Source organism: Chaetodon auriga, chromosome 19 (genome assembly GCF_051107435.1).
Source record: "Chaetodon auriga isolate fChaAug3 chromosome 19, fChaAug3.hap1, whole genome shotgun sequence".
In the NCBI taxonomy this organism is placed as follows: Eukaryota; Metazoa; Chordata; class Actinopteri; order Chaetodontiformes; family Chaetodontidae; genus Chaetodon; species Chaetodon auriga.
Genome location: NC_135092.1, coordinates 21,073,109 through 21,091,885, shown reverse-complemented (window position 1 = coordinate 21,091,885; position 18,777 = coordinate 21,073,109). Strand labels below are relative to the sequence as shown.

General features: G+C 44.6%; 3 protein-coding genes across 7 annotated transcripts in view; all 3 read left to right on the top strand.

Annotated features, from left to right (window-relative positions):
• Positions 1 to 791: 791 nt before the first annotated feature.
• denr (density-regulated protein) lies at positions 792 to 5,249 on the top strand. Of its 4 annotated transcripts, none has more exons than XM_076758833.1 (8): positions 792 to 947; positions 1,657 to 1,769; positions 1,869 to 1,888; positions 2,008 to 2,092; positions 2,475 to 2,555; positions 2,893 to 3,009; positions 3,102 to 3,241; positions 4,944 to 5,249. In XM_076758833.1, exons 2-8 carry the CDS (start codon positions 1,667 to 1,669, stop codon positions 4,986 to 4,988), a joined length of 591 nt encoding a protein of 196 aa, XP_076614948.1. In that variant the 5' UTR covers positions 792 to 947; positions 1,657 to 1,666; the 3' UTR covers positions 4,989 to 5,249. The 4 variants fall into 4 exon arrangements, with proteins under 4 accessions (XP_076614948.1, XP_076614945.1, XP_076614946.1 ...); XM_076758830.1 differs by having other exon boundaries at positions 2,008 to 2,093; positions 2,467 to 2,555; XM_076758831.1 differs by having other exon boundaries at positions 811 to 857; positions 2,008 to 2,093; positions 2,467 to 2,555.
• A 137-nt stretch (positions 5,250 to 5,386) lies between these two features.
• LOC143338449 (hydroxycarboxylic acid receptor 2-like) lies at positions 5,387 to 6,669 on the top strand. The gene has a single exon (XM_076758828.1). The coding sequence runs from the start codon at positions 5,572 to 5,574 to the stop codon at positions 6,667 to 6,669; it is 1,098 nt and encodes a 365-aa protein (XP_076614943.1). The 5' UTR covers positions 5,387 to 5,571.
• A 926-nt stretch (positions 6,670 to 7,595) lies between these two features.
• Positions 7,596 to 18,777, top strand: part of clip1b (CAP-GLY domain containing linker protein 1b) — a 28,892-nt gene continuing 17,710 nt past the window's right edge. Inside the window, exons 1-14 of one of the 2 annotated variants that reach the window (XM_076757386.1) lie at positions 7,596 to 7,713; positions 9,878 to 10,069; positions 10,552 to 10,932; positions 11,046 to 11,179; positions 11,428 to 11,552; positions 11,636 to 11,837; positions 13,031 to 13,228; positions 13,827 to 13,930; positions 14,060 to 14,120; positions 15,059 to 15,163; positions 16,571 to 16,732; positions 17,014 to 17,109; positions 17,791 to 17,848; positions 17,930 to 18,015. In XM_076757386.1, coding sequence (XP_076613501.1) covers positions 9,961 to 10,069; positions 10,552 to 10,932; positions 11,046 to 11,179; positions 11,428 to 11,552; positions 11,636 to 11,837; positions 13,031 to 13,228; positions 13,827 to 13,930; positions 14,060 to 14,120; positions 15,059 to 15,163; positions 16,571 to 16,732; positions 17,014 to 17,109; positions 17,791 to 17,848; positions 17,930 to 18,015 — 1,821 coding nt within the window. In that variant the 5' untranslated portion in view covers positions 7,596 to 7,713; positions 9,878 to 9,960. The remainder of the gene's footprint in view (positions 7,714 to 9,877; positions 10,070 to 10,551; positions 10,933 to 11,045; positions 11,180 to 11,427; positions 11,553 to 11,635; positions 11,838 to 13,030; positions 13,229 to 13,826; positions 13,931 to 14,059; positions 14,121 to 15,058; positions 15,164 to 16,570; positions 16,733 to 17,013; positions 17,110 to 17,790; positions 17,849 to 17,929; positions 18,016 to 18,777) is intronic. The other variant, XM_076757387.1, reaches the window with a different exon arrangement.

The following is an 18,777-nucleotide window of genomic DNA, read 5'->3' as shown; positions in this document are numbered from 1 at the left end:
AACCCTGAAATTATCAGCCTACGAACGATACACAATGCCGTCAAACCGGCTGATCATAAAAATAACAGTCACATTAATAAAGCGCATAATAGGCTGTTTAAAAGAACGATGATGTATTTGAGTGCTTTTATTGCCAGAAATCTTGAAAAGTAAAACTGAAATATAACTTAATAATTCAGACATCTTTTAAAACTCAAATGGTATCTAATTGCATCCATATGAGTAAACTGAACTTTATGAATGCAGGAATGTCTTGATGTGATTTTCTATAAACACTTGCATGATTGATAGGTTTCACCCATTTCTCACCCTTCCAGACCTCAAAAGTACAATATGTTCAGCTCTTTCTAACACTTAGTACATTTGAGTATATTTTCTCAAATACTGTGAGGCACTTGTACTCTACTCGGATATTTTCATTTTATGATACTTTATGCTTCTACTCCACTACATGCTGGAGAATAAATTTGCGTTCATTGTACTACATTAAATTCATTTGACAGCTATAGTGTGTAGTCACCTTGCATATTCAGCTTGATAATACGAAATATAAATGAAGTAATAAATTATGATATTTTAATATTGAGTAATCTACCCAGCAGTATATAAAGTCAATGAAGTTTGCACTTTTACCAGCATTAGCTGCAGTCTATAAATGTGAGGAAGCAATGAAAAATCCCTATCATACCCCCAGAAATGTCATGCATGTACTTCAATGTGGAGTCATCAGTTGTGTGTTCGTCCTCCGAGCAGCGGGGGGCGCTGCTGCACATCCGCACTGCGTATCAGCCACAACAACTAAAACAAGAAGCGCTACTACTAGGCGTGCTCGAAGTACGCCAACTAAACCCTATTCAGTAAGAATGATTTTCCAAAAGTCCAACTAACATTAATAATGCGAGCGGCTTTACTAAACAGACAACAGTTTTAAGAGTATATTTTGCGGGGTACGTAACTCGACATTTCTTCTATCTTTATTCAGTTATTCAAGAGCACAGCCTGTTAGCTAGCCCATTTAGCCTGCTAAGCTAAAGCCCATTAAACTGAGGTGCTGACGGTGACAGCTGGGTGAGTCAACGTTACCTGATGAATGAAACGATTGAACAAAATTTAGGGGTGTTTTCTCAGGAAGGGACATATCGCCTCCATGGCGATAGTGTCCACGGTAAACGTGATATTTCAATCACAGACATTACAACAAGTATTTTTGCTAAACGATGTGTTTAACAGCGCAGCCACTGTTAAACAGCCCCATGTGTTAGCCAGCTAAAGCTAGTTGTGCTGACTTCTTCGTTGCTAAGAAGCCAACTATTAATTGGTCTCTGCAGTTGTGCATTAAAAGAGCACCCGTGGGACTGACTTGTGAGCTGTTTCAGTCCACGTAAGTCCGTGTCATGGTGTTGGCTAGCTGCTGCTCATGTGATCTGTGCTCAGTAAAAGGATATGTGTTGGCCGGGCAGGCTAGCATGATGAAATATTGGCAGGAGCCTTGTTCCCTCATGCCCACACTAGTCTGATAATAACCTCTTTTGACGTTTTATTACTGCTCTTTAGGTTTGGACGAGGAGTCTAAACTGTAGGCTTTAATCCTAGCTTTATTTTTATGGGATTGTTTCCACCAGCTGTGCGTTAAATGTGCATGTGTCCTTTGTGTAGATCATTTGTGATGGCTACTACTGAGATGGAATCAGGTTCTTCAGAGACCAAATCAGAGCAAGGGACATATGACCCTGATTCAAAGTACCCACTGAAAGTTCTTTACTGCGGAGGTACAGTTAATAACATTTTCTTCGGTTTGGTGTCTTTACACGATTCATTTTGCTGCCTTTTCCAAATGTGATCATGTGGTTTGTTTCTTTCCTCTGCAGTGTGCTCTCTGCCTACGGAGGTAAGTTTAACCATCAAACAAAAAAGATGACTCTGTCGTGTGGCCCTCACAAAAATGCTGATTGAGATATTTAAGCTTTTGTTTGAGGTAGAACTGAATGTTCACTGTTGTGTCTGCAGTATTGTGAGTACATGCCTGAGCCAGCCAAATGTAGGCATTGGCTTGAGAAGAACTTTCCAGATGTTTTTGCCAGGATGACTGTAGGTGAGTGCCATGAAAGACTTGAGCCAGAGACATTTTTCTTCAATATCTCCCAACTTCTACATGCTGTGAGAGTAATACCTTTTCATGTTCAGCACAAATAACAAGACCCAAAAGCTGTGTATGTATGCAGGAAAGCTGCGAGAAAATTTGCAAATACATAATTAAAAATGTGAACAGAAATCTGCGAAGTATACAGAGTAAAAAATGTCACACTTGAAGGGACAAAATACCTGTTAGGGACACCCTGGTCAGCAGCCAGGTCATCCTGTTAGTTAGAATATGCAGGTATGAACTTATACCCGTCGTCTGAAGGTCGGAGTGTTTTGTTGCCCAATTGGTTTTAATATTTTCCTGTTGTCCTTCTGTCCTACTGGCCCGGCAGCGAATGCACCCAAGCAGGAACCCGGCACTGGAGAAGCTCCCCCTGCTGGTGAGGATGAGGAGAAGAAGAAACAGAAGAGAGGTATGGTTTTAGTTCTGCTTTAGTTCTATTAGTTTTTTTTGTTCGAATTTTGTTTCCAGTTAGTTCAGTGTCAGTTGCTCATGGTGCAGGTAGTTTTTCACCCAGCAGCAGTGGTCAGTGGAAGCAGTCGGTGACCTTTCTGAGAAGTTGGAGGTGTGCAGCCTGCGTCTCGTTCCCTCACTGCCTTCGAACTTTAAAACCAAACTGCCTTAAAAAAAACTGAAAATCACTGTTTTTTCTTGTTTTTTAGTCACGTTTTTGTTAAACAATCACTGTCCTGTCACTCTTCCTGTGACCTCTTCGCAATAAAAGCAATTTTTTGTTTTACCTTTTTAAGGTGGAAGAGGCCAGATAAGACAGAAAAAGAAGACTGTGCCTCAGAAAGTCACGATAGCAAAAATCCCGAGAGCCAAGAAAAAATACGTCACACGGGTGTGTGGCCTGGCGACGTTTGGTAAGAATTCTGGTTCCTTACAGTCAAAGTCGCTTAATCCTCATAATGTCTTCATGCTTTCTTCTCAACGTAAATTCTCTCGACTCTTGCAGACATCGAACTTAAAGAGGCTCAGCGGTTCTTTGCCCAGAAATTCTCTTGTGGTGCCTCAGTTACAGCAGAGGATGAAATAATCATTCAGGGAGATTTCACAGATGACATAATTGACGTCATACAAGAGAAGTGGCCTGAGGTGAGCTGTCCGAGTCTTTGAATGCACAGTGAATTCTCTTTGTTCGGCCATCTTTACTGGGTGAGGCAGTGCTGCCTTTTAAATGGAAATTGAGTTGGACTCTGTTTATACCTACACACACACACACACACACACACACACACACACACACACGCAGCGACGCTAAAAGGTGTGAGGAGAGGAAGTGAGCAGACTTGTGATAATACGCAGCTGCACACCAGCTGTCCTCTGGAAGACGGTGAGCGAGACAAACAGAAGTACGGCACCAGTATGTTTGTGCTGCAGCTGCACAGATTGATCGATTAGCTGTCAGCTGTTAAATTTGACAGTAAAATAAATATCTTTGGCTTTTTTCTGCCGTTTTATTTCAGGTTGAGGGCAGTCTTGTGTAGAATTAACACCAATCAGCCTAAAGCGAAACAGAAAATGATAATGGCAGATGTATCCGGTTTTATTTCAGCTGTAACCGTCTTCGTGTATCAATCAATAGTTTAATGATGAGTGCAGGCTTCTCTATGTTTTTCTTACTGTCAGAAAATCCCATGAAAAGGTCAAAACCAGCGACCCGTCATTCAGTCTCTCAGTACTGTCCAGCTCATGTGCTCTCTTGAAGACACTCAGTTCTTTAAAAATATGCCACAAGTCCAAAACAGATGGGTGCTGTAGTGTTTGTCAGATATTAATAAACAGGAGTAAATGTGTATTTGTTGGGGACTATTTTCAGCAGTGGATTAATCCACATTTTGGTGCTGTAGTGTGTGTGTGTGTGTGTGTGTGTGTGTGTGTGTGTGTGTGGTACTGAGTCAGAATGAACTGCAGAGTGTGTGTGTGTGTGTGTGTGTGTGTGCGTGTGTGGTACTGAGTCAGAATGAACTGCAGAGTGTGTGTGTGTGTGTGTGTGCGTGTGCGTGTGCGTGTGTCTGTGTTGATGGTGATGAAGGCTCACTGACTCTGGCTCAGAGAAAGGACAGACGACAGACTGACACACACACAGAGCTGCTCAGTCGAGCTGTTCTCTGCTGGTTTCGATCTTTTCAGGAGGAAAAATGTAGAACGTGAAATGTCCACAAAAACAGCTTCCTGACGACGGTTTTATGAAGTGTTCTGAGCTCATGTAATAATATCCTTGATCCCAGTGAGCCTGTTTACCTTCACCCTCGGTGTGTGAAGGACAGATAGTGCAGCTCCTTCCTTCCTGCTGCTGTCAGACTTAATAAACGCGGCTCCCAGTAGACCACACACACAGAAACTGACATTCACTCATGTGCAATGTCAATATTTCCCGTGTGCAATAATGTGAACTCAACCATTGCCTTGTTTTACTCACCATAGTGTTGAATTATGCATCACTTCTTGCTTTTTTGGTGTATTTTTTCCCACTTTCTGCTGCTGTAATGCTGCAAACTTCCCTGCTGTGGGATTTACCTGTGTGATGTTCCAAAAAGGTGTTTTTGGAGCATTCCACAACTTTCCCAGTTTTTTGTTGCTCCTGTCCCAACTTGTCAGCAGATATTTACAAAAATCGATGAAGCTGATGAGCTCAAACATTAAACATATTGTCATTCGTCTGTTTTCAATCGAGCGTATGTCAGAGAAGGATCAGCAAGCTGTGACATTCGGTTGTTTTACACAGCGACATGTGAAACGTTAAACCGTCTCAGTTCGTTTGTCACTGAGTTCAGTCTCTGTCTCTCTGTTGCAGGTGGACGATGACAGCATCGACGATCTGGGTGAAGTCAAGAAGTGAAGACCAAATATGCACTTTTACTGAAAAGGATGTGACCTGTAACAGCGACAACCTGGCCAAATGTACACATTAAGTCATTTTATACCTATTTTATTTACTGTTCATAAGAAGCTGCGGACTTGGCCACTCACTTGGCATTTTTTTAGTTAATAGCTGCTTTCTCTCGTTTGCCAAAGGTATGGTATGACGTGAATCCCTCCCAAATGTTCTTCACTCGAGCAAACTGTAGGCTAATAAATTTCAGTCTCCTCCTCGTCTGAACGCTAACGTCTTCTTTCCAAGTTTGTTTTTCTTTTCTTTTCTCTTCAAGGATTTCTTTTTCAGGCATTTGTTGTGGTCACCTGCTTTCTCTCGAGTTAAAGGGCCGCAGGTTACTTGTTTTTCAGACATCCCGCTCGATCCCCGTGAGTGAACCTATTCCCCTGCATAATAGTTTTATAATGAGGACACGCTCCCCTGACAGATAACATTTAGAGTTGTTTCCGTGCTCCTCTCGGTCAATACCATTTCCCCAAAGATAACACACAGTGCACAGATGTTAACTCCACTTATGAATTAGCATGTTTGTCGGAGAATCGTTTGCATGAGAGCAAACACGATTCCCTACCAAAGAAGTCACCTGCTGCAGCATATTAATGTTGACACTGTACGAGCAGCAGGTCGGTGCTGTGCTTCACTGCCTGTTCAAACGATGAATCTGTCTCACCCAGACGAGTGCTGCGCCTTCGAGTCGCCCATCCTGGACCAGGTTTTGCCTCCAATACTGATCTTGGAGTTCATGTTTGGACTGATGGGGAACTTTGTTGCCCTGTGGATGTTCATCTTTCACATGGACACGTGGAAGCCCAACTCTGTGTACCTGACTCACCTGGCTGTCGCGGACTCCATTGTGCTGTTCTGCCTGCCTTTCAGAGCAGATTATTACAGACGGGGGAAAAACTGGCTCCACGGTGACGCCCTGTGTCGTATCCTGCTCTTTCTGCTGGCGGCCAACCGCGCGGCGGGGATATTCTTCCTCACGGCCGTGGCCGTTGACCGTTACTTTAAGATCGTCCACCCACTGAACCGGATCAACCGAATGGGCCTGGGCTACGCTCTCTGGGTCTCCCTCGGTCTCTGGGGTCTGATTTTCTTTGCTACCGGGTATCTTCTTGCTGACGAGCACTTCTTCTACAACAGCAACCGAACGCAGTGTGAGAGTTTCAACATCTGCATGGGCTTCAGTCCCCTCTCCACCTGGCACAACACTTTCTACGTCATCCAGTTTTTCTTGCCCACCGTAATCGTCGCGTTCTGCACCATCAGAATTACGTGGCAGCTGAGAAACAGGACTGTTGACAGAAAGGGGAAAATCAAACGGGCCGTTCAGTTTGTCTTGGCTGTGGCTTTGATCTTTATCACCTGCTTCTTTCCGAGCACTGTCTCACGTATAGCTGTATGGATCCTAAAGGCGTGGTATGATGAATGCAAATACTTCGAAGAGGCCAACCTGGCGTTCTACACATCAGTGTGTTTCACCTACTTCAACAGTGTCCTCAACCCTGTTGTGTATTATTTCTCGAGCCCCGCCTTCAGTGGCACCTTCAAGAAGCTCCTGAATAAACTGCTGAGAAGGGACGACGGCGAAGATCAGACAGGTTCATCTGCCAATGACATTTCCACCATTCATGGTAGGACATAAAGGGTAGAAAGCCAGGTCACGATGTGTTTCCTGCTAACATCGCAGGGATTCACTAAATTTGGTACACGAATGAATAATGCATGTCCTGGCTACTGATAACATTTGTATTACCCTAGATTGTAACTATGAACTATGAATATACATGTCCTGTGATTCTGAACAACAAAATTACCCACCTGAAATAATAATTAGCAGCTTAGTGCTGTGTACTTGTATAGGTATAATCCTTGTGAGTGTGGCTGCAGTCTGTTGAAGTAATTATAAGCCATTAACAGTGAAATGATCTTCAATTGCAAAATGACCTGGTCAAATCTGCACTGCAAATGCTTGTAAAAGTCACTGTCAAATAAATCATGTGATGTATATATCCACTTTTTCTCTGTAAAGTACTTAATGTAATGCTTTGAATTGTCAATCACATCCACTGTGAACAGCAATCACTGATTCTGTGCCACTCAGTCGAATAATATTTACACTTCAAATCAAATATTATTTACAGTATAAATCAGTTCAGCAGCAGTTCAGGTTTAGATTACTGTCAGTAAACTGTCATCAGCTCCTTAAACATCCATCCACTGCAAAGTGTCTGAACTTTTCTGTGATGCCTGAGTTTAGGAAGGTAGTCAGCATGCAGGTAATATCTACTAATACTGTAAAAGCAATGTATTTTACTCTTATTTTGTGTCATCCTGTGTGCATATATTTTCGCGCATTTCAATTCACAGTCTTTGTATCCTGTCACATTTTGTTTTCAATAAATAAATTAAGCATCAGGACAAAAGACATAAATTATTACTACTGTGCTACTTTCCTTTGTGTCTTCTCCGACTCGAGAAACCGTACTTTATCGTGATAATCCTCAAATGTACGACCTTACGTTTGGACCCGTGAAGGCATCATAACTTCCCTAGGTGACGTCATCCTGCGCGAGGCTGGGGCTGGGCTGGGAAAGCGGAGCCGCTGGATAAACATGTAACGGTGAAAGGTGCGCCGCACCTACGAACGGCATCCTTAACTGAGACCCAGTTCACCAAAAGAGACCAAGTAAGCTCCCATGACGACTCTCCACACCTGTCTACTTTCATTTCACTGTTATATCATATTAGTTGGGCGTTAGTTGTTTTTGGTTAACCCCGGTTTATGCTTTCTCGCTAACCCGAAGCTAGCTAGCTTTGGCAGCGGGAGCGCATTCCAGCAGGGACCGATGTTCCGGCTATCAGGATACAAAATGTGACTTCATGGAATAAGTTGAAGCACTTATCAATAACACGTTTGATCAAATTAACCTGGCATCGTGTAATTAGATGCGTAGGATGCTGAGAAAGTGTTGTGGCGGTTTACACCCAAGTTACTAGCGCCAGAGATGCAGCAAGTAGGAGCCCAGCCCAGACACAAACGCCACGGGCCAGTCTCATCTGTTTGTCACGTAACGCCACAAAAATACTTTATAAATGTACGGTTGATGTATTCAGGGCTGATTGTTTGAGGCTAAAGACATATAAGTGTTAGTCTGAGATGCTACCAGAGACTGTGGAGCCTCAGGATGAGGTTTGACAGCTCGAGGTGTGCTTGTTGTTTTGGTCTGGCGGCACCGGCTGGGCGGGGGGAGCGGCGCTGAGGTAATGTGAACGGCAGACAAGGCTTTTCCTGTTACCTGGCCTTTGCATGGGATGCGCCTGAAGCAGACACCCTGTCAGCTGTATTTCCATGAACTCGACTTGTGCGTCAAGACAGATTAAATCAGATTTTGATTAAGTTAAATTGAAATATAATTCTAGCAAATGGACATCAGTTTTCAGCCACACATTACAGTTCAGCATCTACAACACTGTGGTGGCTGCTCAGGTTTCTCGACACCATGGCTGGATTAACCTGCCAGGGGACCCCGGGGCTTTGGGCCCCTCAGCACCAGTTATTAACCTTACACTTGAATCTCAGATTGGATGTCTGTCTTTCTGAGAAATAAACTCTGCTATCATGGAAAAACTCCAGAAATTAACTTAAAAAGTCCTCTGCAGCCTCATCTCTGCTGCAGGCCAGGGGCAAACTGTTGGCAGTTGGGCTGCATTGTGGGTAATGTAGGCACCAGGTTATGACAGGGAATAAAAAAAGACGTTATTTCTGGTTCTGCTGCATCGATCTTGATCCTCTTTGCCACAGTGGGTCTGATGATGGGATTGGACGATAAATCGGAGTAGTACTCTTAAGTGCAGGGCGTGACATGTTGAAAACAGCCTTTACTTTGTGAAACATAATGTCTGTCTTGACATAGTTGCACTCAGAGTGAATCATCTGGTTTAGCGTGGTCAGGCTGCTGCCCGACACCTACGAGACCTGCAGGACGAAAACAGCTGATCGTCCAGATATTGTCTTTAGTGTCTGAGGTGAGTGTTTCCACATGACGCCGGGTTAGCTGGACTTCACATTTATTACATGGGGGAAAATAAACAGTAGCTTGTGACATACAGGAGGAGGTGTTGAGGACGGTCTGGAGAGCGTTATTGTACCAGAGTGAAATGTTTGGAGGCCTCGCTCAGGCGCAGCAGCTCTCACAGAGGTGCTATTGTAGTTATGGGTGGAGTAGTGACAGAGCTCATAAAAAGTATTCCGTTGCGTTGGAAGTTTTCATATTTTATTCTTTGACAACACTGAATTGTTGTCATCTCGGTTACATAACCGTGACTCATTGTAGTCAGGCCTAAACCATAAATCTCACACCTTCAGCTGGTACCAAACACAGCTGCCTGACTTTAAACAAACGCTCGAAGACGAGATCAAAAACAGCCTCGTTTTAGGATCCGTCCACGGGTCACCAGTCTGTTTTAGAACCGATTCAACCATGTAGGCCTTGAAAATCAGATTTTATTAGTTTTAGTAGTTTAATTAGTTGGTTGACAGAAAAGAGATCAGTAGCTATTTTGATGGATAAATTGTTTATTTTTTCAGCAAAAGTGCTTTAAATTCACTGGTATCAGCTTCTCTGTCTTGTATCTTTGAGTTTTGGACAAAACAGTCTGAGCTTTTGGAAACTGTGGTGGACATTTTTCACAATTTGCTGACATTTCATAGACGGAATGATCGATCAATTAATCAGAAAAATAATCAGCAGATTAGTTGGTTGTCGAAAACCAGCTACTAAACAGTGACAGAAACAATCATGTGTTCTGTACTTTGGTTGATTTAGGGAACATTTTCTTTGGTTTTCCAGCTCTCCTCCATCGCACTGGGACTTTGTGGGGTGGTGGGGAAGGCCTAGTCCCCCACCTCGATCAGGCCAGGTCCCACCTACCCATGGACAAACAAGGAGCCATGAGTACACCAGGCAAGACCAGCGGGCTCAAACCCCCCAGTAAAATAGTCCGTCCGTCTGGGGTGCCATCAAAGACATCTCCATCCTCTGGTGAGAAATTATTGAAATAATTTACTCAGTCATGTATCTCAGCAAGTATTAGTGGAAGACGTGACGAGTATGTTAGTTTTCAGACACAAAGGCGATATCATGCAGCTCTGGAAACTGGATGATATGTTGTGATTTTTGCTCTGAGGGACCATTAAAGCCTCAGCAGGGTGCAGGTCTGATAGCAAAATCCATCTTTAATCAGCAAGCAGCTGCGTACGGCCGAGACACTGGACCTTATCCTCCGATTTCTCTGTGACGAGGAGGGAAAAATAAAAAATAATCTGCTTTGAGGGATTAAATGAGCATCAGGAAAAGTGCTTTTTTCATAGAGAATAAAATCTGGTCCCTCGTTTATCTGATGTTTCAAAGAAGTAGTGGTATCTCAGTAGCCTCGGTAGCAAACTCGCTTTCTGGGTAAAAACACACCTTGTGATGGTCTAAAGGAGTGAACAGAGGTTATTAAAGCGTGACTGTGATTGCAGGTGCTCCAAAGCCAGTTCCTCCTGAGAAGTCCCCCGGCACCGTGACCTCCCCGACCCAGGAGGGAGGCGCAGACTTTCAGATCGGAGACAGGGTCTGGGTCAATGGCAACAAGCCCGGCTACGTGCAGTTCATCGGGGGCACGCAGTTTGCCCCGGGGCAGTGGGCGGGCATTGTGCTGGACGAGCCTATCGGGAAGAACGACGGGTCCGTGGCGGGGGTCCGGTACTTCCAGTGTGAGGATGGGAAGGGGATATTCACGCGGCCTTCAAAGCTATCCAAGACAGCACTGCCAGAGAAGGAGGCGAACGGGAGGCAGGCCAGTCCAGCACCTGGAGCCCCTGCACCAAGCGAGTCTGCACCTGCTGGCACTACCTCAACCGGTAACGGAGAAAATACAGAAAACATGGACGCTGGGATGTTTCTCATTGAAGCAGAGGCAGTGTTGTTTGCTGGGTCTCAAATCAGAATACTGAAAAAGGTTTTCTTTGTTCAGCTCAGGGCGTCGGCATAAAGACGAGCGCTACGCTTAACCGAATGCTCACGTCCAGCGAGTCGGTGTCGAACCTCTCAGACACAGAATCCATGAAGAAGAACAAGAGGGAGCTGAGGCTGGGAGACCGTGTGCTGGTGAGGAGCTCGACGCCGCCTCAACCCAAAACAGTCATGCTTCTCTAGGCTGCACATAAACTTGGACAGATGAGGATGTTTATGTGTCTTGTACAGATTGGGAGTAAAACATACGTCTCCATAAGGAAACATCACATTTACTAAACCACAGTGTAAATGAGGGGTTGTTTGGAGAGAGCTAAGACCTTAATTGTAAGTAGAGGAAAAAAGAAGTAATCTAAATTATTTTGACATTTTTTTGTGTGTAGGTTGGTGGTACGAAGGCAGGAGTGGTCCGGTTTCTGGGAGAAACAGACTTCGCCAAGGGAGACTGGTGTGGAGTGGAGCTAGATGAACCGCTCGGCAAGAACGATGGAGCTGTAGCAGGGACCAGGTAAAGGCCACTGCCAAAGGATGAATGTATGATATGAGTTTAACCTGAACCACCTGGTTTCAACCACCCTCTCCTCCTCTCAGATACTTTCAGTGCATGCCCAGGTACGGTCTGTTCGCTCCGGTCCACAAGGTGACACGTATCGGCTTCCCCTGCACCACGCCCACCAAGGCCAAGAGCTCACGGAGGAAGTCTGGCCTGAAGAGGAGCCCGAGCGCCTCCTCCATCAGCTCCCTCAGCTCCGCCACCTCCTCGGTCAGCGGCAGACCCAGCCGAGCAGGACTGGTAAGAGTCGGCTGTGCTGTCACCCAAAACGGGTGTTCACTGCTCATGTGACACATCTCCAAACTTCACTGTGAGTCTGACGTCGTGAACACAAAGGTTGAGAATTCACCTTTGTGGGGTCCATAACTCAATAATTAATATGCTAGTTATGACAATATTTCACACAAACGTCTCGGAGGATGACATGTTATATCCAAAAGTTCAACCTGACTGTGTCATCCTAAAGTTCTGCAAAACCTCTGTTATTCAACACCATGACTCTTTATACATACTACTAATTTGCAACAGTAAATATATTTTCAGAGAGTGAGAACATAATACTACCTGAATTATGTATTTTATCAGCGTGACAAGGAAACATTTGAATAAACATATTTGCTCAGTCGTAAAATGCTCAGACCGAGCGGACCTGTGAAACTCTCAGTGACAACATTTAATGTGTTGTCCTGTTGGCTCTGAGCAGTACAGTATGTGCTTGTAGCGGCTACAGCATGATATGAAAATAGATGAACTTTTTTAACCCTGCGGGTGGCATGGCTTCAGGAAGGGCAGCACAGTCTGTCTGTCAGTCAAACCTCAATAAGTTGCCGTGAAACTTTGTACAAACATGGAGGTCCCCAGAGGATGAATCCCTACACACGAGCACGAGGTTCACGTTTGTGGTTTTACCTGAAATGTCTCAACAGCTATCGGATGGATGGCTGTGAAATTTCCAGCCAAAACCACGATCCTCACTTGACCACACGTGGGTCTCTGGATGCGAACCCTTCACCCACCATCCACCGACCTCCACCCTACGATACACAAACATAAAAATATGCTACTGCTGAGCTCAACACTGGTCCCAGTGATCATTTCCTCAACATGTATTCGGAAAACCAAACTAGTTTATAAACAGAGACAGAGTTTCATAATGGAGCCTCACTGTTTTGGCTGCAAATCAGTGTCTGAGCTTATTTACTCCTTTTTAATCAAATTATCCTATTTGGTAAATTCTCCATAGTGTGACTGAATATGGACTTAATGTTGAATCAGATTTTGTTCTTTTTCTGGCACCTTAACTTCGTTCTGTTCTTTCATATATTGCCTCCACGCACCCTCAGGACCTCTGAGGCAGTTTAAACACTGTTCGTGATGGTTTGTAAGAACACCATCAGATAACCTGCAGAATGCTCTCACTGTGCCTCCTCCAGCTGACGGAGACGTCGGCCCGGTACGCTCGTAAGATTTCTGGCACCACCGCGCTGCAGGAGGCTCTGAAGGAGAAGCAGCAGCACATCGAGCAGCTGCTGGCGGAGAGAGACCTGGAGAGATGTGAGGTGGCAAAGGCGACCAGCCATGCCGGGGAGGTGCAGCAGGAGCTGACTCTGCTGAGGAAAGGACGGGATCAGGTCTGATGCATGCTCACGTGGAGCAGTCAAAGAAGAACACGTGCAAACAGCGATTAGAAAAATGAAATAGCTAATCTATTTAAAATAAAGTGTTGCTCCAGGCTATGTTTGGTCAACACGTCTCGATCAGGAGGACTTCTTAAATCTGAACGCTGGACGTGAAACATGACTCCAGTCGTGTTGCTCTGTGTCTGCAGGATGTTTAGTGATTCAGCTGTTTGCTAAAATCTTACTCTGAACATCTTCTTAAGACTTTCAGACTGTCAGACTTTGTGAGTTTGCTTTGCCTTTTGTGGTTTAATCCAGTTTGAAATTTCACATATATATCTGTGGGGTCCAAAATCTAAGGCCCTCCAAAGCTCGCAGTCATCCTGTTCACGGTTGCTTAAGACAGAGGAGGCTCCAGAGGCAGGCCTCTCAGTCTCTTGTTAGTTCCTCCTTTTCAAAGTTCAGCTCATTAATCACTCACTTAGCTCCTCTTTTGTGGCTGGCGGGGAAGGGAGCGCGAGCACTCTTGACCTCTGCCCCATTTCAGCCTTAAATCTTGAAACTGAGGCAATGATAACTACTGATATCACTGCTGCTGTGTGTGTTGTAGTATGCAGTGGAGATGGAGGCAAAGCTGGATCACCTGCGTTCGCTGGTGGAGGCCGCAGATCGAGACAAGGTGGAGCTGCTCAACCAGCTGGAGGAGGAGAAGAGGTGGGTGGTCGGACTTTGCCTGCACAGCATACTGTTTGTTGATACATTAAATTTGGAAAAGGTTTCATGTGTAATATGTAGAGTAAAGATGCTCTTGGAGGAAATGTTGTCATTGTTCCTGTTTGACAGAAAAGTGGAGGATCTGCAGTTTCGTGTGGAGGAAGCATGCATCACCAAAGGAGACCTGGAGGTAACTTGTGGTTATATAATCCAGCTCTCAATTAAACATATTCTCTGTCTCACTCAAGCTCTAAATGTCCCGCTTGTCAGACTGATGCTGTCTCCATGAGGTTAATGTGTGAATTATTGACAAACTAGGTGAATTATTTTACATTATCACGCCCACTTATTTCTTATTAAAACCAGTCAAAGTCATGTCGACCTCCAGCCCTCCTGTGTGCTTCTGTTTCTCCCGATAAGTACCACATTAACTTTAAAGTGCTAAAGAAATCGGCCACTAACTCACACTGCGCTGCATTTTCCTCTAAAAATAAGAGCTGGTGATTAAATCAATTATTCTTTCTAAGGTTTTTCCTTTTCCTGCACTCTTTTAATCATTCATTTGCTTTCTTGTTCAGACACATCTTTCTTCCTGCTCCTTTTATTTATTCATTCATGCTTAATTCATTCACCCTTCCTCTCAGACCCCCCCCCCCCCCCCCCGCTGCACTTTGAATCACCATCCTCTCAACATCTTTTCACCCTCATGCCCGTTCTTGAAATCTGTTTTTGTCCTGCCTCGCCTTCAGTCTTCTTGTGCGCTTTCATCTTCCTCTCTTGTCTGCATCCTCTTCACTCTTCAGAGGAATTACTGCCTGAATTAGTCTCCTTCAGCTGCTGGAATACAAGCAAACAAGTGGCAATAGAAGAGGAAGAAGAGTATCTGAGAGTCAGAATGAGGCGATTGAAATAATTACCTCGGGATATTCCTCAGAGCAGAACGAGCAAATAATCTTTTCCTTTGTTCACGACCAACTGATGTGATTGAAATGCTGGAAACCATCAGTGCTTTCGTTCTTACTGGCCTTCTCTTTAAAGTCTTGTCTTCTTTCTGTTCGTGGCACAAAGCTGGCATGTCAGTGTTGCATTGGTGTTTGTTCTTCTCTTCCCGCTCTCTCTTACTAACAGACGCAGACCAGACTGGAGCATGCCCACATAAAGGAGCTTGAGCAGAGCCTGCTCTTTGAAAAGACCAAAGCTGAAAAACTCCAGAGGGATTTAGAGGACACTAGGGTAATGCTGCAGTCCCAGTCCCACAGCAGGACTGAGTGATGTGCTTTTCCCCACCAGGTTTAATGACGGTGCACAGAATGTGTTGAAGGAGCCACAGCCTGCAAACTTTATGCAAATTGTCAGATTTATCTCAAGTTTCTTCCCTCGTGGCCGAGCACATGATTATTAACATCTCATTGGCCTTGAGCTTCTCTAATAACCCAGGTCTATCATACTCAAAGTTGCGCATGTTTGCATGAAAGTTTTTGTTTTTAAATAGAGTTTAGAAATGCCTGTGCTTCTGACGATGTCAGCCCTCATTTTTCTTCTTCACAAATCCCACGAAAAGTCCAAAACCAACAACGTGATCGTCCCTCCTTTAATGCCTTCCAACTTCCCTGTCCGCTCTGCTGCACTCAGCAGGAAGCCCATCGCAAGTAGATGTAAACTTTAAAAAAACAGCTCACAAATATGTAGTTTCATCTTCTAAACAGGCTCAGTAGTGTCATAAAACAGGTGGTCGCTGTAGTTTTTAGCAAATGTTACTCAAACAGGAGGAAAAGTGCATTTGTTGGGGACTATTTTCAGCGGCGCAGTAATCCCCTTTTGGTGCTGTAGTGAGTATTTAGTGCAGCAGGAGGTGAAGGAATGAAGGAACGTGTCACGCAGTCCGACAGTGTGTCTCCTTGAGGTGTTTTTGACAGTTTCTGGACAGTTCTGCAGCTCTGCGGCGCAGAGGAAGAACATGTATCAGCCTGTGATACACAGATTGTTGTCAGGAGCGACATTCGCTGCTGGTTTTGATCTTTTCATGGGATTCATTGACAGTAAGAAAAATGTACAACACTGCCATCCTCTGCCCTTTAACCAGAAGGTCCAACCTTTGACCTCAAGGTCAAAGTCTCCTGCAGTAAGAGAGCAAATCCCAACTGGCACCAGATTCTGTCTGGGAGGTCGAAACGAGGCTCCAGTCCTGACGAGTCAGTCGTGTCAGTCACAATAAGTGTTTATCAATAAATTGAGGATGTTACTGAAGGTTTTTTCCAATAAGTAAATCAGTGGAAACGTTTGTTCTGCTTAGATACAGAGGTGTTACTTTAATGTGTTGTTTATTGTGTTATTCTTAGTTTTATTCTGTTAAAGAGATTCACTTTACTGGTGACTAGCAAGTAAAAACTTCAATTCTTTGTCACATTATGAAGGCTTACACAGCTTTTCTGCTTTTCTCTTTATAATATACTTGGAAATTAAATTAAATTACACTTTTCACAATTTTCTGATGTTTTATAGACAAAACACTGAATCAAAACATAATTGATAACGATGATCGTTAGTTGCAGCCCTACAATCTTCCACCACCACTCTCCCCCGTCAGCTCTCCTACCTCCTCTTTGCCTTCATGCCTCCTCTCTACGTGCTCTGCTGTAGGTGGCCACCGTGTCTGAGCGCTCCAGGATCATGGAGCTGGAGCGGGAGGTGGCAGACCTCCAGCTCAGGCTCCGGGCGTCCCAGCAGAAGGAGGACGCCGTGTCTCTGTCCCAGCAGCAGATCAGCAGCCTCAAGGCTCAGGCGCAGTCTCAGGAGAAAAAGGTTTGTGTTCAGCTGGGCCTGAGCAGCAGCTGTGTGATGCTCCCCGCTCGTAAAATGGATTATTTATTATTATCATATAATTTATGGCATGATGTAAAACTGAATGAACTGAAAATAATGGTGTAATTTCTATTTTACAGTCCTCCTTTTGGCCCCTAATGTAAATAAGCGCGTGTCGTTTTTATGTGTGGTGTGTTGAGGCCACTGTGATGATGCATAATTTATGGCTGTGCTCAGATGTACATGTGTATACTGTACGCTCTACGCTGTGTCCTGGACAGATCAGTGAGCTGAGCGTTGATGTGGAGAGCAAACAGAAAGAGCTTCAGTCTGTGCAGCAGGAGAAGAGCTCGCTGGAGCAGCAGCTCACCGGCCTGGTAAGAAAGGAAGAAACTCTGTGCCTGATAATCACAAATTAACAGGAAAGAAACGTGGAACCTCTCACATTTCTGCCCTCACCTGCCTGTTAAAAATCAGGATTTTGGGCTTTTAAACCTTGTTCCCTTCAGCGAATGTGATGACAGTTTTCCAGCTCAGTCTCGAGTATAAAGAAGTCACTTTTATGTGAAGGTCACAGCAGCAGTCTTCTCTGATGCACCTGTAGCACTTCAACACAGCAGCAAGGCTTAATTGACAGCTTGCTAAGTCCCGCCCCCTGTAGTCACTGTTTCTACAGTCTTTTGATTTCACACAGGACTGATCAATGACAGGTGCATGTTTTATCAGCGCTGTGGCGAGCTAGCCAATGACGCTAACATTAGCTCCACGAGTTGGTTGTAAAGAATCTCAACAGCTGACGTTTTAATGTTTCCTGCTGACTTGCTTTGTAAAAAAAAAAAAAGCCTTAAACAGGGTCTGATCTGTAGCTGTAGGTTTGTTTATTTTTTCACCGTGACGTGTTTTGCTTGTGGGCATCGTGAAAATGGCCTCGTTAAGAGAAGAAGATTATCCACAAACCTCGCATGTTTCCAGCCATTCCTCTCCGCTTAGCTCAAGGTACAAGAATGTTACCATGTAAGCGATTAGCTCCAAGTCAAGCCCGTGTTTTTCCTCTTCAGAGACAAAAGCTGGAGATAGCGGAGGAGGAGAACAGGAAGATGGCGAAGACCATGCAAGGTAAACATGTCGCGCGCATCTCAGCTGCGTTTGATGTTTTTGTGTAAAGATGATGGTTATGGTGGATGTGTTTCCTGTCAGAGCTGGAGCACAGTGTGGAGCAGTCACAGAAAGACTACCAGCAGCTGAAGGAGGAGAGTCAGCGCAGAGAGACGGAGCTCACACAGGTAGGCTCACACGTGGACCGTACATTTACATCTGTAGTTTTACTTAGACCTGCAATAACTGATTGTTTTGGTCATTTTGGGGCAGCGGGGAACACAACAGACTTGTTAGCCAACAGTTGCTAATTCACGCTTTCATCAGACATGAGCAGCAACCTGAGTCGTCTTTGTGCCACCTGATGAATTAAAGTCCAATATTCACTCTGTCTTAGCTCCGTTTTTCTGGCTCTTTAGCTGCTAAATGCTCCTCTGTGTCCACCAGCTAGCTTCTACCTGTGTCTGCAGGTAGCTCACAGCGTTTCTTTTACAGCTTCTTCTCTGAAAACAGCTACCTGCTGCAGCCGGAAACAACACTTCATGTCATTCTCATGCAGACAGTCTCCTTATTGTTGTCTACACCCTGCACACAGAAGAGGCTGAGAGCGGGGGTCTCTGAGCAGAGCTGGAGTCACAGCTCCGACTGCTGCGAACAGTCGGATAACATTTGTAGACGATGAATCAGTGTGTTGGCATTTGCTGATTCTCACCAAGATAGCTCAGTCTGCTTCTGGCTTTTAACAGATTTCAGCAGATTATTTGTGGTCTTCTTGGAGGGAAATGATGAAAACGTGACAAATGAACAGTTAAAAAAAGTTTGGGGACTTTCAAGTAGCCTTTCCTTTAATAATGCCTCCTTATGTAATCAACCTTTGCAGTGTGTTGTCATGCAGACTTGGTGAAGCCCCACTCTGAGGCCTCGGGCTAATTCGATGTTGTTAAAACATT

Coding starts and splice junctions, on each gene's coding strand:
- denr (XM_076758830.1), top strand. CDS start 1,667: ATGGCTACTACTGAGATGGAATCAGGTTCTTCAGAGACCAAATCAGAG. Junction 1,889..2,007: donor TGTGCTCTCTGCCTACGGAG/GTAAGTTTAACC, acceptor TTGTGTCTGCAG/TATTGTGAGTACATGCCTGA. Junction 3,010..3,101: donor GTGTGGCCTGGCGACGTTTG/GTAAGAATTCTG, acceptor CGACTCTTGCAG/ACATCGAACTTAAAGAGGCT.
- LOC143338449 (XM_076758828.1), top strand. CDS start 5,572: ATGAGAGCAAACACGATTCCCTACCAAAGAAGTCACCTGCTGCAGCAT.